Raw genomic sequence first — 17,433 nt, forward strand, 5'->3', positions numbered from 1 at the left:
CTCGCCCAGCTCTACGGCGAACCCAGTATCCAGAAGGTAGCTAAAGCCGGAAGGGTACGACGGGCAGGACATGTTGCAAGAATGCCGGACAGCAACCCTGCAAAGATGGTGTTCGCTTCCGGTCCGGCAGGTACGAGACGGCGTGGAGCGCAGCGAACAAGGTGGACAGACCAGGTGCAAAACGACTTGGCGAGCGTGGGGCGCATTCGAGGATGGACAGGTGGATGCAGCCTCGAATCGTGTATTGTGGCGTCAAATTGTTGATCCAGTGTTTTCCGTTTAGATGTAAACTAAATAAATGAATGAAATATGTTAGCCTCATGATATACGAATGCAAAAATGGTAACTTGGCTTAGAAACCTCGCAGTTAATAACTGTGGAAGTGCTTAATAAACACTAAGCTACGAGGCGGCAATGTCCCAGTGGGGGATGTAATGCCAATGAAGAAGAATCATATTTTTTGTGTACAGTCAATCAAGCTAAGTTAAGCAAACGTCTTATTCAGTCAAGTGGTCTTTCTTTGCCGAAATAGAAAATTTCGTTATGTTTTTCAGTGGTACGGTATTCTTAGAAAATTTTATTTTATTCTATTTAGTTATATTTGCTTAATAACTACATTAATATTTAAAATTCAAAATAGCTATCTGTTTTCTATCTGGAAGCAAAAAGACTAAACCGACTACAAAATGACAAAATGTTTTCAAATAAGTTCTTGAAATGTTTCAGATTGATCCTGACATTGTACCAAAAGTTTCACATGTAACACTCTCAGCAAGCTCCGAAATCAGAAAAATAAGTCACGTAATGTTCATATGTCTAGGAGGGAGAAGTGTCGTTTGGCCGAAACCCATTAGGCCGAAAGCGTCATCCGGGCGAATAGGTCATTTGCCCGAAAGGGTCATTTGGCCGAATAGATCATTTGAAAAGTGAGAAATGAGAAGTGAGAAGTGAGACGTCTCACTACTCACTTCTCACTCCTCATTTCTCACTTCTCGCTGCGAAATGTTATAAGCGCGAAGTGAGTAGTAAGACACCTCACTACTCACTTTTCACAGTGAAAACTGAGAAATGAGGAGTGAGCATTTAGTCGTCTCTCTTCTCACTCCTCATTTCTCACTTCTCACTGTAAAAATGAGAAGCGCGAAGTGAGTAATGAGACGTCTCACTACTCACTTCGCGCTTCTCACTTTTTACAGTGAGATGTCTCACTTTTCACACCCTATTTCTTACTTTTCAAATTACCTTTTCGGTCAAATGTTCCTTTCGGCCAAATGACCCTTACGGCCAAATTACCCTTTTGGCCAAATGACTTTCGACCAAACGGCCCTTCCCCGTCTAGGAGTCCATCCACAAGACACGTCACACTCTAGGGGGGGAAGAGGCATTTCAAGAAGCGTGACTATCCATACAACATTTTTGGAGAATCAATACAAGAAACGTGACGACGTGGAAGGGGGGATTTGAAAAATTACCATTTTTGCATGACGCACTTTATGGATCTTCCCGACACGCCCGTTGTATTCTACTCAGTGACTAAAAAATTGTATTGCCGTTTCTTTTTTTCTCACCGAAAACTTATTTTTGTTTCCCCCCTTCCGTAGTTTCCCTTCTCAAAATTTCCATGAGCAAAAAAGAGACGGTGCTACAATTTTTCTCAGTCTCTAAGTAGATTGAAACGGGCGTGTAGCGAATTAATGGTAAAAAAAATCACTGATACAAAAGTATCTTGGTTTCGGGTTCTAATCTATAGAAGATGAGAACAACATAGCGCGAACTTCATCTGCAGCAAATATATACTTATATTTAGTTATTTGTTGTAATATTTCAGAATGCCAGGTTTTTGCTCGTTTTTCATTAAATAAATACAGTACAATGGTGATTGTTTTGTGCGAAATATTCAAATAATTATTCTTTACAAAATCGCCTAATACTTTATCACGCACATGGCATACGTCAATAAGCAGAACAGGCTTTTTCTAAATTTTCATCGTCGAGAGCACATAAGCACAACCTATTCTAAAAGTACTCTAGAATTTTAGTTATTGCACAACACTGATGATAGAAAATTGTGTATGCCACTGAAATGCCGACAACACTTCGTCCAACCGCACCAGAATGCACTCTTCTATCTAATCCTGGGTCGGTTGAGTCCATCTGGTCTTAGAGAAACACCGACACCAAGCCAACAACCCAACTGCCAACATGAAGCCCCAGCATTGCATAAATCATTCCGTTTGGAGTAGCACCCGTTTTTGTTTTTTTTTCCTCCAGCTGGGAAAACTCCATGCCTTTACTTATTCGCTTTCGACTTTAATTTTCCATTCGCATCCAGCATCCAGTGGCTATTTGACGGCTCGGACATTATCTTCCCCTCGGTGTACCTGCGAGAGAAGCTCGGTGCCGGGGACCGGGTCAAGCTGATTCGGGGCCGCGTGAAGGAAGCGATCCGGGTGGCCAGGAGGGCCAATGCCCAGCCCAAGCCCCGGGTGCTGACATACATCCGGTACGTCTACACGGACAGCATCAAGTACTTGACCGAGGTAAGTAAATTCGAAAGTGCCGGCCGCACTCGAGAGATAGAGGAGCGCGGTTGGAGCTCTGGGACTATTGACGTGGTTGACTCGGTGCACACTGCGGGAATCCGGGTACGGTTCTTTTTGAAGCTTATCCCATGTGAAATAGAGATTTGGGTTTGGGAGTTATGCATCGGTTAGTCCATTCGTTTGAAATTTAATGTGAGGATCCACATATTGAATTGGTTCTGCTGATTCTATCTATATAGCTAAAAGGAAAATAATAAAATGGGAAACAACCACATCCACTTAAAATATATCTATAAGGCACAAAGACCAATATTTATTAAACTGCTTCAAACAAAATTCTAAAAATATGAGAATAATTTTGCATATACTTTCGTAGGTGTAGAAAAGGACGAATTAATATTTATAAAAATTCTCATTAAAAATAACTTTGTTTTGATATTTTGATTTATTAGAACTTTCTGTATTTTCAATAATTATTTTAGACCTGATGATGGATGAAAGCCAGTAGACCAAAACGTCATGCAAAATCTGAAGTGTGCGCCTAGTTTTCACCGAAAAAAATAAATAAACTGAAGATATAAAAGTTCACGGTGACCCAAACCCTACCAAGTCAATTAGCTTCAAGAAACTAATCGATTGTATCGGTTCTTGAAACATGAAAATTTCCAGATACACGCTTTAAGCCTCTGCCTAATTGATTCAATAATTAATTTTGAAAATAGAGAATAATCCTACATGTTGTTAAATGTCGTACAAGAAATTAATTAATGATTTGAGTATTTTCGAAGTGCTAATAGATGCCAGGGATGCCAGACATACAGACATGTCTGTATTTATACAGACATTTGGTCTTGCATACAGACATCATACAGATTACAGACATTATACAGACTTTTGATTGAAGCTACAGACTTATACAGACATCCAGTTTTTAAAAACTTTGGGCTGCCAATCAGAATCCTGTTGGGTTATCCAATTAAACCATTTTGGGGTAAAAAAAGTCGAGTCAAGTACAAGACACTGAAGACGACCACACAGTTGTGGTCGAAATACGTATCTGCAAAGATAACGAAAATTACCTGGTGGAATTAAATGGACAGTACTTAATTCGTCTTAGATGGTTTAATACATTCCACTAAACGAGCTTAATATATTTTTCCATTTTGGGGTTTCAAACAAAACCGTAATGGGGTTTTCGTACGGAATTCTATAAAGATTCCAACTGGTATCGTTTTGGAATTCCGAGCAGAGCCTTTCAGGATTCTGAATAGGATTACTTTTGGGTTCCAAACAGAATCCTTTTAGAATTGCAAACGGAAAGATTCTTTGATTTCTTTCGGAAACCTAAAAAGATTCCATTCAGAAGTCAAAAATTGATCCGTTTTAAAGCGTAACATGATCCCGTTCGAAAGCCCAAAGCCCATTAGGGTGCCCAAAAGATATCCGTCTGAATTATGTGAATGTCCGAACATAACCCTTTTGGGATTACTAACGAGATCCCTTCGAGTAACTTTTGGTCTTCCGAACGGAATCTTTTTGGACTTTCGTAAGAACTACTTATGGACTTTCGATTTGAGTATTCTGGGCTTCTGAACGGAATCTTTGCCTGCTTCTGGACAAGAGGTTCCTTTTAGAATACTTATGGGATTTCCTACCGAAGCTCTAAAAGGATTTTGTTAGGAAGCGCAAAAGGAAACGATTAGAAAACCCAGAAGAGTTCCCTCTGAAAGTCAAAAAGAGCTCCGTTCAGAAAACCAAGAAATCTCGGTTCGTAAACCCAAAACGAGGCCTTTATCTTGGTTTCTGAACGCAATTATTTGGGATTCTGGAAGGAATTCTATGAACACAATTATATTGGGCTTTCAAAACAGAATTCTTTTGAATTTTTGAACGGAACCTTGCTGGACTTCTGAACGTAATTATTTTGGACTTTACTTTCAAACGGATTCTTTTTACACTTTTGAAAGGAAAGATAAGGAAGATGGGAAAGCCATCTGGGCTTCTGATTGGATTATTTTTCTGTTTCTGTATAAGTATACCCTTTTGGGATTCCGAAGCCTAAAAAGATCCCATTTGGAAGCCAACAGGATTTCGATCAAAAACCAAAGGTTCTCCGTTTGTTAACCCAAAAGATGTCTGTTCCGTTCCTTGGGTTTCCAAACGGATTTATTTCTTCTGTGCCTCTCCTCTTTTGGATTTCCCAACGGATTTTCAGTTAGAAAATTGCGTTAATATTATCAATTTATTCTAATGTAACAACATACAGTGGAATATCTTCACTCGTCATAAAACGAGATAGTATTATCCCATTTAATTCCACCACTTGATTGTAACTTTACAGTAACTTCCAAAATGCGTATTTCAACCTTAACCTTACTTGTCTTCAGTATCTCGTACTTGACTAAGTCTTAAACCAACTTTTAGATTTTTGAAACCTTGCTATTCTACGTTGTCAAAGTGCATGATTTTTGAAAAATTTTCATATCCTGTAACTTCAAAACTCCATTCAGACAAATACAGACATTTTGCTGAGATTGATACAGACTTATAAAAATTGTATCTGGCATCCCTGATAGATGTGTCGAAACTGAGCGCACGAATTCAACACAAGTGCCAAAGCATCCAGGTCGAATTCCAGAAACGTTGGTCGACCAATAAACCATCCAAAGCAATCAAGAACCTATTCAAAGCAGATTCAGTGAGCAAATTGATCCAAATTCAGTGTAAAACCACAATTACTGGCTTCGAGAACGAAAACAATACCACTTCAAAAGACGGGCAAGTACTTTGATCTTAATTTACTGCGGCATTCAAATCTTGCTTATATCCGGTTTCATTCCTGTTACGATTACTACCAGCCAGTAGTATCTTGTTTGGCATCAGTTCCCCGGCAAAAAAACAATAGGATACTTCTAACTTAACTACCCCCACGTTCTCTGATCCACAAAAACGACATCGGGATGAGCAAATACTTCCGGCCGCTCGCCGGTTTGCATTTGAACGAGCTCGGATTCAATTAATTATAGAAGCAAAATTGGAACTGGAACAGAAATGATTTCGATCGACTTTCAAGATAATTGATTTCCTGTTCGGTTCTACGGACGGTGGACGGCTTGATTGGAATTCGCTGCAGAAAGGATCAGATTTTCCTTCCGAGCGGGCGGGTGGAAGGGGCCGTTGTATTGAAATGAGGGCATCATAAAGTTTCAAGCGCTGAGCGATAAGGGTAATGTTGGAAGCTGAGTGAATGTTCCATAATAAAGTGAAACTCGATGGATCGATGGATTCCACGGAAAATTCTTCAAAATTTCTACAATAAGAAAATGTTTCGAATTTCCACGGGAATCCTCATACTTGAAGATTAAATCGCTGTGAAAGCATAATTGTAACTAAGAATAAGTGGTTGGATCGTTAACTGAGTCGAGACTTATGCGGTAAGTGAGTATTGTACCGGTTTCGGCTTATCATGTCGAAGGCTCTCTGGAACAGTGCCGGATTTATTTCGATAAGGGGTTCGTACAATAGAGGCAATAAACTATAGAGGAAGATTGTCGCTGTCGTCACTGGCGACAGATCTTTTGCTGGCGAGGATATGGCACTAAATGTCAACGGAGGAAAAATCAATACGTTTTGACAGATAGGTACCCAACATGTTTGGGGACGATAACAAAGGGAACAGCAGCGACAATCGTCCTCTATAGTTTATTACCTTTATTGTTAGTACATTCAAATTTCTAAAAATCTTTTATTTTAATTTTGGCCCAAAACAAACTTTACCCGATTTTCAAAGGCACTCCGTTTCAAAGGTACAGGCAGACAAGCGAAGCAGTGTCGCAGCACACCGACTGCGCTAGGTCAAGCGCCTGGAAAACTGGACAGTTATCGATAGAACGAGCGATCTCAATTGCTACCGCGATTATCTCGAAACAATATTTTAAAAGTTGGCGGACATCATGACTTAAAAATTTTCGCCCGATTTTCGAGCATTTTTTGTATAATTCGTACAGCCGTTTTTATCTTGAAAAAAATGACTCTCCATGTCATTCTATGTCTATTTTTGCGTCCGAAAACCTTTTTTTAGTTGTTAATTTTCCATTTTTAACCCGTTTCGGTCCGGGCTACGATTTCAAATTGTAAAATCCACCGTTCTCTTGTTTTTCGACCGATTTGCATGAAATTTTGAGGAAAGATGCATTAAACCCTATATTTTTGTGTAGGTGTATTGATTTGGTGATTGGGTCCTTGGGTACGATTTATCAAGAGGGTCCCCTGGGTCAAATGGGGTCAAAAATAGGTCAACTTCCTTTTAATCGTAGATAACTAGTAGTAAATGCTCTCAATAATGATGCAATCGTTTTTATTCATCATTTTGCAATAGTGGGAATAAAAACTGCACGTTTGGACCTCAAAAATCCGGTTACAGATGTTCCGGGAACCTGGTTCCCCCAGGGAAGTGGTCACTTTTTGAGATGTTCTGAATCCCAGCTTGCGACACATCAAACTTCATGATTTTGCTACACAAATATAATAGAAGACATTCGCAGAGCATCTGAGCACATTAGCCACGTCCGGATGTTCCCTGGGAACCTGAAGCCCTCAGGGAAGTGGTCACGTTTTTGATTGATTCTGAAACCCAGCTTGCGACACATCGACCTTCATGATTTTGCAACGCAAATACAATAGGAGGCATTTGCACAGCGCATTGGCCACTTTCGGAGGTTCCCTGGGAACCTGGTGCCCTCAGGGAAGTGGTCACTTTGTAAGTGGGTCTGAAACCCAGCTTTCGACACATCGAACTCCATGGTTTTGCAACGCAAGTACAATAGAAGACATTTGCAGAACATCAGATCACGTTGGCCACTTCCGAAGGTTTCCTGGGAACCTGATGCCCCAAAGGAAGTGGTCACTTTTTGAGTGATTCTGAAACAGAGCTTGCGAAACATCGAGCTCATGATTTTTCAACGCAAATACAATGGAAGACATTTGCTCAGCATCTGGGCACATTGTCCACTTCCGAAGGTTCCCTGAGAACATGATGCCCCAAGGAAAGTTCCCACTTTTTGAGTCGATTTGATACCCAGCTTGTGACACATCAAACTTCAGCTCTTATCATCACAAATAGACATTTATAGACATTAGAGCCATTTACAGAGCATCTGGGCACATTGGCCACTTCCGGAGGTTCTGGAAAGCTGAAGCTCTCAGAGAAGTGGTCGCTTTTTGAATGTTTCTGAAACCCAGTTCACAACACATCAAATTTTCTGATTTTGCAATACAAATACAATAGAAGACATTGGCAGAGTATCTGGGCACAATAACCTTTTGCGGAGGTTTCCTGTAAACATACTGCATTTCACAACCTTGGGTGGTTATGAAACCCAGCTTGCGACACATCCAACTTGATGATTTTGTAACATAAAGAAGATGAAGGCATTTGCAGAGCATCTGGGACATTAGGGTCATTCGCTGAAAACCTCGCCAAACAACCCCCCCCCCCCCCAAGTCATGAAACCCTGCATGCTATATATCATACATGATTTTGCAACACGAATACAATAGACAACATAAGCAGAACAGCAGAACAGCTTCGCGAGATGCCTGTGCAGCCAGAAAAGTGATTACTTTTTTATGGTACTCCAGCTTGCGACATATCAAGCTCCTCATGAAACCTGGTGTCTTCAGCAGTAGCGTAGCCAGAAAGTTGGTCTAGCGGGGGGTTCTGAAAAAAATTGTTTGAGAGGGTTCGAAAATAAATTTTCTTCCAAAAATTGTGCCTCTTCCAAAACTCCCCCCCGTGGCTTCACCACAGGTAAGTGGATATTTTTAGGTGGTTTTGAAAGCTATTTAGCAATACATCAAATATCTTGTAACAATATATTTTTATAATATTTTGTAACACAGATTCAATTAAAGATACTTACGCAGCATCTAGATACATAGGCCACTAATTTTTAAGGGTAAATAAGCTATATGATATTTTGGGGCCTTCCTTAGCCGTGCGATAAGATGCGCGGCTAAAAAGCAAGACCATGTTGAACAAAGCTGGATAAGATTCCCAGTTCGGTGCAGAAAAGAATGCTCCGAAACACACAGTAGATTATTTGGAGAAAACAAAATCTTTCAGTTTGGTGTGTCGCAAGCTGTTTTTCAGAACCAATTAAATGGACACTTCCCTGGGGTCATAAGGTTCCCTGGGAATCCCCGGAAGTGGCCAATGCGCTCAGAAGTTCTTTGAATGTCTCCTATTGTATTTGTGTTGCAAAATCATGAAGTTCGATGTGTCACAAGCTGGATTTCAGAATCAATCAAAAAGTGACCACTTCCCTTGGGGCATCAGGTTCCCAGGGAACCTCCGGAAGTAGCCAATGTGGTCAGATGTTCTGCAAATGTCTTCAATTGTATTTGCAATGCAAAATCATGATGTGTGTCGATGTGTCGCAAGCTGGGTTTCAGAACCACTTGCAAAGTGACCACTTCCCTAAGGGAACCAGGTTCCCAGGGAACCTCTGGAAGTGGCAAATGTGCACAGATGCTCTGCAATTGCCTCCTATTGTATTTGTGTTGCAAAATCATGAAGTTCGATGTGTCGCAAGCTGGGTTTCAGAACCACTTATAAAGTGACCACTTCCCTGAGGGCTTCAGGTTCCCAGAGAACCTCCGGAAGTGGCGAATGTGCACAGATGCTCTGCAAATGTCTGCTATTGTATTTGTGTGGCAAAATCATGAAGTTTGATGGGTCGCAAGCTGGGTTTCAGAACAACTCAAAAAGTGACCACTTCCCTTGGGGCATCAGGTTCCTAGGGGACTTCCGGAAGTGGCCAATGTGGTCAGATGTTCTGCAACTGTCTTCTATTGTATTTTCATGCAAATCGGTCGATAAACAAGAGAACGGTAGATTTTACAATTTGAAATCGTAACCCGGGCCGAAAACATTAAAAAAAATATACGTGCGATATTTAAAAATTTATCGCAGAAAAAAAAGAAAAATATCGATTTTGTTCTAACTCCAACGTTGTGGCCTCTGCGATGTCCGACAATCAACAGGTTGCAGTCGGAAGTCCCACGCTGGAGGTACTTATGTAGTAAGTGCAACGGTATCTCCAGCCGAGCCTGTCTTGGCTACAGAGCTGTCGTTCTCAGCAGAATAATCAAGCGCATAGAAGTCTACCGACTCAGTCGACACCAGTGGCAGACGATGTTTCCGCTTTACTAAAAAGAGTTGAGACCCATGCTGCGCTCGGAGCTGGAATCACTCCGTCACGAAGTCCAACCCCGAGGGATCGAGAACGATCTTCTCAAAAGGCAACGGGATAGCAAAGCTTTTCCCCGCGGAGCCACGATTCACCCCAAACCGATTCTTTTCCCTCTACCGTTCATCCTTCTGAGTTCTAAGACACTGTCTAACGTTTCTCCATCTGTCCACCGGCGCCAGCGGCGAATCTCCTCCTTATCTCCTTCAAAATGATAACTAAAACACGTTCCGGATCTCCTCAGGTTATCGCATTTTCTATTCTCCGCAACCAAAGACTTCCAACAGAGACCTAACCACTGTCAAAATCTCTACCTCTAACGTTGGAGTTGGCTTTAGAGTTTCCAACACTTCGAAACGGAGTCTTACGTACATCTCACAAGATCCTTTGTCCAAAGGAATGCACCAAAAACCCAGATTACGGTCGAGAAAAGAGTGGCGGTCCTTCCGCCAAACCTTTAGCCGAGGTACTTTGATTACCTTTTGCCTTTCTCGTATACAAAGTATACGTAAAGGCTATATGTTCGAACATTTTATAGGAGTCCCGGAGACCCATAGTGTTATATCCCGATCGACTCAGCTTGACGATTTGAGGTGATGTCTGTGTGTGTATTATTTATTTATTCAGACTAAGGCCAAAATGGCCTGAGCGGTATATAAGAGTCTTCTCCATTCGGCTCGGTCCATGGCTGCACGTCGCCAACCACGCTGTCTACGGAGGGTCATCTTCCACCTGATCGATCCACCTTGTCCGCTGCGCACCTCGCCTTCTTGTGCCCGTCGGATCGTTGTCGAGAACCATTTTCACCGGGTTATTGTCCGACATTCTGGCTACGTGCCCGGCCCACCGCAGTCGTCCGATTTTCGCGGTGTGAACGATGGATGGTTCTCCCAACAGCTGATGCAACTCTTGGTTCATTCGCCTCCTCCACGTACCGTCCGCCATTTGCACCCCACCATAGATGGTATGCAGCACTTTCCTTTCGAAAACCTCTAGTGCGCGCTGGTCCTTCACGAGCATCGTCCAGGTCTCGTGTCCGTAGAGGACTACCGGTCTAATGTAGATTGTTGGTTTGGTTTTTGTAGATTGTTAGTTTGGTACGGCGGCGAACTCTATTCGATCGGAGCGTCTTGCGGAGTCCAAAGTACGTACGATTTCCAGCTACTATGCGTCTCCGAATTTCTCTGCTGATATCATTTTCGGCAGTCACCATTGAGCCCAAGTACACGAATTCTTCTACCACCTCGATTTCGTCAACACCGATGCAAATTCGCGGTGGATGGCTCACATTGTCTTCTCTTGAACCTCTTCCTATCATGTACTTCGTCTTCGACGTGTTGATGACTAGTCCGATCCGCTTGGCTTCCCTCTTCAGTCTGATGTAGGCTTCCTCCATCTTCTCAAAGTTACGTGCCATAATATCTATGTCGTCGGCGAAGCCAAATAGCTGGACGGACTTTTGAAAATTGTACCACTCGTGTTAATCCCTGCTCTTCGTATTACCCCTTCCAAAGCGATGTTGAATAGTAGACACGAAAGACCATCACCTTGCCGTAACCCTCTGCGGGTTTCGAAGGGACTCGAGAATGCCCCTGAAACTCGAACTACGCACATCACCCGATCCATCGTCGCTTTGATCAACCGTGTCAGTTTATCCGGAAATCCGTGTTCGTGCATTAGCTGCCATAGCTGGTCCCGATCGATTGTATCATATGCGGCTTTGAAGTCGATGAATAGATGATGTGTGGGCACGTTGTATTCGCGGCATTTCTGCAGTAATTGGCGAATGGCGAACACCTGATCCGTGGTGGAGCGTTCGCCCATAAAACCCGCCTGGTACTGCCTACGAACTCCCTTGCAATTGGTGCTAGTCGACGGCATAAAATTTGGGAGAGTACCTTGTAGGCGGCGTTCAGCAATGTGATTGCGCGGTAGTTGCTACAATCCAGCTTATCGTCCTTTTTGTAGATGGGACACACGACACCTTCCATCCACTCCTGCGGCAAAACTTCCTCCTCCCAAATCTTGGTAATGACCCAGTGCAGCGCTCTAGCCAGTGCCTCACCACCGTGTTTAAATAGCTCTCCTGGTAGTTGGTCAACCCCAGGGGCTTTGTTGTTCTTCGGCCGGCCAATCTCCTCCTGGATTTCCTGTAGATCCGGAGCCGGTAGAATTATGTCCTGCGCGCGTTCCCCCAGGTCCATCACCATACCGCCATCTTCGTCTGCCACATCGCCATTCAGGTGCTCTTCGTAGTGCTGCCGCCACCTCACGCTCGTTCGTAAGAAGGTTCCCGTTTATGTCCTTACACATATCAGGATGTGACACGTGGCCCTTACGTGAACGGTTCAACTTCCCATAGAACTTTCGTGTGTTATTAGCGCGGTACAGTTGCTCCGTCTCTTCACGGTCTCGATCTTCCTGCTGGCGCTTTTTCCTCCGGAAAATCGAGTTTTGTCTGTTCCGCGCCTGTTTATATCATGCCTCGTTCGCCCTCGTGCGGTGTTGCAGCAATCTCGCCCATGCTGCATTCTTCTCTTCCACTAACTGCTCACATTCGCCGTCATACCAGTCGTTTCTCTGATCCGGGGGCACCGTGCCTAGTGTAGCGGTTGCGGTGCTACCAATGGCGGATCGAATATCTCTCCAGCCATCTTCAAGAGACGCTGCGCCTAGCTGGGAGTGCCACTTCCAGCTGCTGCGCGTATTCTTGGGCTAGTCTACCGTCTTGTAGCCGCCCAATGTTAAGCCGCGGCGTCCGACTTCGACGCGTGTTGTACACCGTCGAGAGTTTTGAGCGCAGGCATACTGCAACGAGGTAGTGGTCGGATTCAATATTCGCACTGCAATAAGTGCGGACGTTCGTGATGTCGGAGAAGAATTTATCGTCGATTAGAACGTGGTCGATTTGGTTCTCAGTTTCTTGATTAGGTGATCTACATGTGGCCTTGTGGATATTTTTGCGGGGAAAGAGGCTGCGAAATTTATGCATCGTTGGCCGTTGTTGTTCGATACGGTGTGCAGGCTATCCGGTCCTATGACCGGTCTATACATTTCCCCCTTCCTACCTGTGCGTTCATGTCACCGATGACGATTTGGACGTCCCGCAGTGGGCATCCATCGTATGTCTGCTCCAGCTGTGCGTAGAACGCTTCTTTCTTGTCGTCGGGTCTCCCTTCGTGTGGGCAGTGCACGTTGATGATGCTAGAGTTGAAGAAACAACCTTTAAATCTCAGCTTGCACATCCTTGCGTTGATTGGCCCAATCACACGATGGCGCATCTTACCCAGCACTATGAAGCCGGTTCCCAGCTCGTTGGTGGTGCCACAGCTTTGGTAGAAGGTAGCCGCTCGATGCCCGCTTTTCCACACTTTCTGCCCTGTCCAGCAAATCTTCTGCAGCGCCACGACGTCGAAGTTGCGGGGATGTAATTCATCGTAGATTATCCTGTCGCAACCTGCGAAACCTAGCGACTTGCAGTTCCATGTTCCAAGCTTCCAATCGTGATCCTTTATTCGTCGCCTAGGTCTTTGCCGATTATATCGAGTCGTTTTTCCAGGGGCTTATTGGGCCTGCGCAAACCTCCTGTCTCGTCGGAGGGCCGTCGTGTCAGGGCTGTTTAGCGTCCCACCTAACACCAGGACTTGGGCTTGTGCGCTTTGAGCGGCACACGGTCGCTTTGGCGGAGCCTACTTGCGGATACATGCAGCTTTTTATAGAGGTTTAACAGGGCCCACTGTCGAACCCCACCACATCGTAGGCAAGCCCCACAACTCGCAGATGGCCTGGGGAGGGATCGTCAAGCCCTTGGACATAGTCCATACTGCCCACCACCCTGCGAAGAGTTTAAAACGGTTTATAATAAGAACAGCATTTTTCTGATCGAAATTGATGATGGCTATGTTGAAAAGGTACAGGCATTTTCAAGCCAGTGATATTTATCACTGGAATTCATGGTTTGACGATTTTTGACGTTTGACGTTCAGCACGTAATCTATTTTTTTTTTGGAAATTGATGTGCAATAAAATATATTGAGGTGGAAAATCAACACAATCAGTGAAGATTTACGATATTGCTTCTATGCTTATTTTAATTTGATTGCTAAAGACTACACTATTTTGAGAGCGCTTGGTGATCAATATAATTTTTTCATTAGCTTTCACCCTTAAAATCGAACGCGCACCTCATTTTAATGCAAGTACAATAGAACAGCGGTTCTCAACATGTACCCCTGGGAGTACCTTCGCTGGCTCTAGGGGGTACCTCGGACAAAAATGCGTAATGGCGGACGTATTACAATTACAATCAAAACTCATTGATACAGTTTTGATAATTGTGTATTTTGTAATTGAGTTCTGCCTTCCACAACTAGCATAATGTATGAAAGGCTGCGGAAGATCGTACGTGCAAAACGTCGAATGAACAAAATGATTTTTTTTTTCACTAATGCTCGGTTGCTTCGTTGCAAGAGGATTAAAAGCATCCTTCTACGCATCTCGGAAGCCTTCTTCCAAGCTGCTCGGAGACTTCCTTTCAAGAGGCTCAGAAGCCTCCTCCTTTCAAGTGGATAGGTTGCCTCCTTTCAAGAGGCTCGTAAGCCTCCTTTTAAAAGGCTCGTAAGCCTCCTTTCAAGAGGCTCGGAATGGGCTTGAAGGGGCTCGGAAGCCTCTCTACAAAAGGCTCAAAAGCCTCTAAACAAGAGGCGCGGAAGCCTACTTTAAGGGATTCAAAAGCTGAAAGGAGCTTCCTTTCAAAGGGCTCGGAATTATTATTTCCAGAGGATTGGAAGCCCAACTGACCAACTCACTCTGGTAGCGATTCGCCCAACGACCGACAAATTTCAGATTTAAAATTTATTGTCCTTACCACTGCGTTCATTGAGTTGAACTTTTGTGGTATACTCCTGATCAAGTAAACAACCAGAATATGAAATAATAAAATCCACTAGTTCTATTTATTGAACGGCTGCTCAGTCTTACAATTTTCACAACGAGTTTATTATTTACCCGACGTTCCGACACGGGAATTGTGTCTTTTTCAAGGGGAAAACTAGATCTATACTTGTATAATGCATCACAACTGCAAAGCAGTTACAGAAACCATAGATATCATTCTGAACATGGCCAACATAATTTACTGCACGTCATTATAGACGGACTGGTTAAAAACATAACGGCGTCTCAAATAAACAAATAGTAGGAACTTTGGTAACATAAATGTATCGATAACATTTATAACGCCTTCATACGTTACTTCAAATTCATTATTACAAAGGTTTAAAAAACTTTTCGCATGGCAACTGCCGCTTGAAGAATAATGTTATGAAGTCTTCGTTCCTCGGTGTCGTCATGACGATTTGGTTGCACGACGAAAGCTAACGTTGTGCAAGTCATCGACGAGGCGGTGGGTAGCAATGAAGACAATACAACTCGTTGCTACATTTCGTACCGCAATGATGACTATGTATTGTCAGCCCTAGTTCCACCTTCTTGGAAAAACATGTTTCCGAGAACATACCAAGAATTTTGATGCCCGGGTCTCTTCTAAATGAGTTTGTAGCCTCTAAAAGCCCATCGGGAACCTGTTTCGGTTAATATCCATCCTATGGACTCAACTACATGTATAACACGTTTCCGAAACAATTCCAAGAATTTAAATACCCATATGCCAGGTTTTCTTCTATATTAGTTTGAGGCCACTTCAGACCCTCCGGGAGCCTGTTCCAGGATGACCAGTCCGGTTGATATTCATCCTATGGCCTCAACTATTTGGAAAACATGTTTCCGGAACAATTCCAAGAATTTTGATACCCATATTGCCAGGGTTTCTCCAGAATTAATTTGCGGCCACTATAGGGCCCACGAGAACCTATTCCGGGATGTCCGTTCCGATCAGATTCATGGTGATCAGGTTGCCCTAATACGTTGTGAAGTCATAATCCTCGAATTTTCTACGAAACTGATAACTCAGGATACAAGAAATCATCATTTGGATTCTAAACGATAAACTTCTCCATTTTTGAGACATGGTCTAGCAAATCCGGAATTCCGGCAACCAGGTACGACAATTGCCAGGCACGGCAAATGCTGGGTAAAGCGTACCATTGGTACTTTGCGTACCTGAAGTAATCAAATAGGCCCCATCTCGCGGTCCTTAGCTGCTTACCCAGCAACTCCTATCCCTACCTCCCCGTGGTGCTGGCCGGGATACGAGCAACCTTAGGGAAGATCGGGTAACCAACCCCGGTGGGAACTTTGGTCGTTTGCTGACAGGGAAGGGTGGGTTTGCTCCACTCCGGAGGTGCACATCTTACTGAGCGTTTGTTCTCCATGTTAGGGGCGGCTGATCATCGTGCGAGTGCTAGCGAGGGACTCTATGTGAAACTGTGCACCATGGTACACCGGGAATAAGGAGGACTGGTCCTCCTGAAATTTAGGGAGTTTGGTGTCAGGCCCTGCATGCCAGCCTTTAAAAAAAACATACGCAACGAACAATCAACAAGAGAGTGCAGACCGGAACCATCGGCGAAGACCACTGCGACGAAAAGGGACCAGCGATTGGAAACTCGGTTCGTGCCGCCTACAAAGTGATATCCCAGATCATCTTCCGACGTCTGTCACCATTAGTGAATGAGTTCGTGGGAAGTTATCAAGCCGGCTTCGTTGACGGCCGCTCGACAATGGACCAGATCTTTACTGTACGGCAAATCCTTCAAAAATGCCGTAAATACCAGGTTCCAACGCACCATCTATTCGTTAATTTCAAGGCGGCATACGACAGTATAGACCGCGTAGAGCTATGGAAAATTATGGACGAGAACAGCTTTCCTGGGAAATACTGATCAAAGCAACCGGGTGTAACAGCCGGGTGAGAGCCGATTTTCAACAGATCCAGTCAATTTATTTGTTTCGCGGATGACATGGACATTGTCGGCCGAACATTTGCAACGGTTGCAGCAACGGTGAAGCAACAAAAATTGAACTGGTGCTGAATGCGTCAAAGACAGAGTACATGCTTGTGGGCGGAACCGAGCGCGACAAGGCCAGCCTGGGAAGCAGTGTTACGATAGACGGGGATACCTTCGAGGTGGTCGAGGAATTCGTCTACCTCGGCTCCTTGCTAACGGCTGATAACAATGTTAGTCGTGAAATACGATGGAAGTCGGGCCTACTACGGGCTCCAGAAGAAACTGCGGTCATAAAAGATTCGCCACCGCACAAAATGTGTCATGTACAAGACGCTAATAAGACCGGTTGTCCTCTACGGACATGAAACATGGACAATGCTCGAGGAGGACTTGCAAGCACTCGGAGTATTCGAGAGACGGATGCTTAGGACCATCTTTGGCGGTGTGCAAGAAGACGGTGTGTGGCGACGAAGAATGAACCAGAAGGTAGTTAAAGCCGGAAGGGTACGATGGGCAGGGCATGTTGCAAGAATGCCGGACATCAACCCTGCAGAGATGGTGTTCGCTCCCGATCCGGCAGGTACGAGACGGCGTGGAGCGCAGCGAGCGAAATGGGCAGACCAGGTGCAAAACGACTTGGCGAGCGTGGGGCGCATTCGAGGATGGAGAGATGCGGCCACGAACCGTGTATTGTGGCGTCAAATTGTTGATTCAGTGTTATCTGTTTAGATG

The 17,433-nt window shown here is 44.1% G+C and overlaps 1 protein-coding gene across 2 annotated transcripts in view; it reads left to right on the forward strand.

The window, feature by feature from the left end:
* The window catches only part of LOC134225229 (hyaluronidase Tab y 2.0101-like), a 167,183-nt gene that overhangs the window by 135,936 nt on the left and 13,814 nt on the right, over nucleotides 1-17,433 (forward strand). For both annotated transcript variants that reach the window (XM_062705122.1, XM_062705121.1), the window contains one exon: nucleotides 2,333-2,540. In XM_062705122.1, coding sequence (XP_062561106.1) covers nucleotides 2,333-2,540 — 208 coding nt within the window. The remainder of the gene's footprint in view (nucleotides 1-2,332; nucleotides 2,541-17,433) is intronic.

Source organism: Armigeres subalbatus, chromosome 3, assembly GCF_024139115.2.
Source record: "Armigeres subalbatus isolate Guangzhou_Male chromosome 3, GZ_Asu_2, whole genome shotgun sequence".
NCBI classification, from domain to species: Eukaryota; Metazoa; Arthropoda; class Insecta; order Diptera; family Culicidae; genus Armigeres; species Armigeres subalbatus.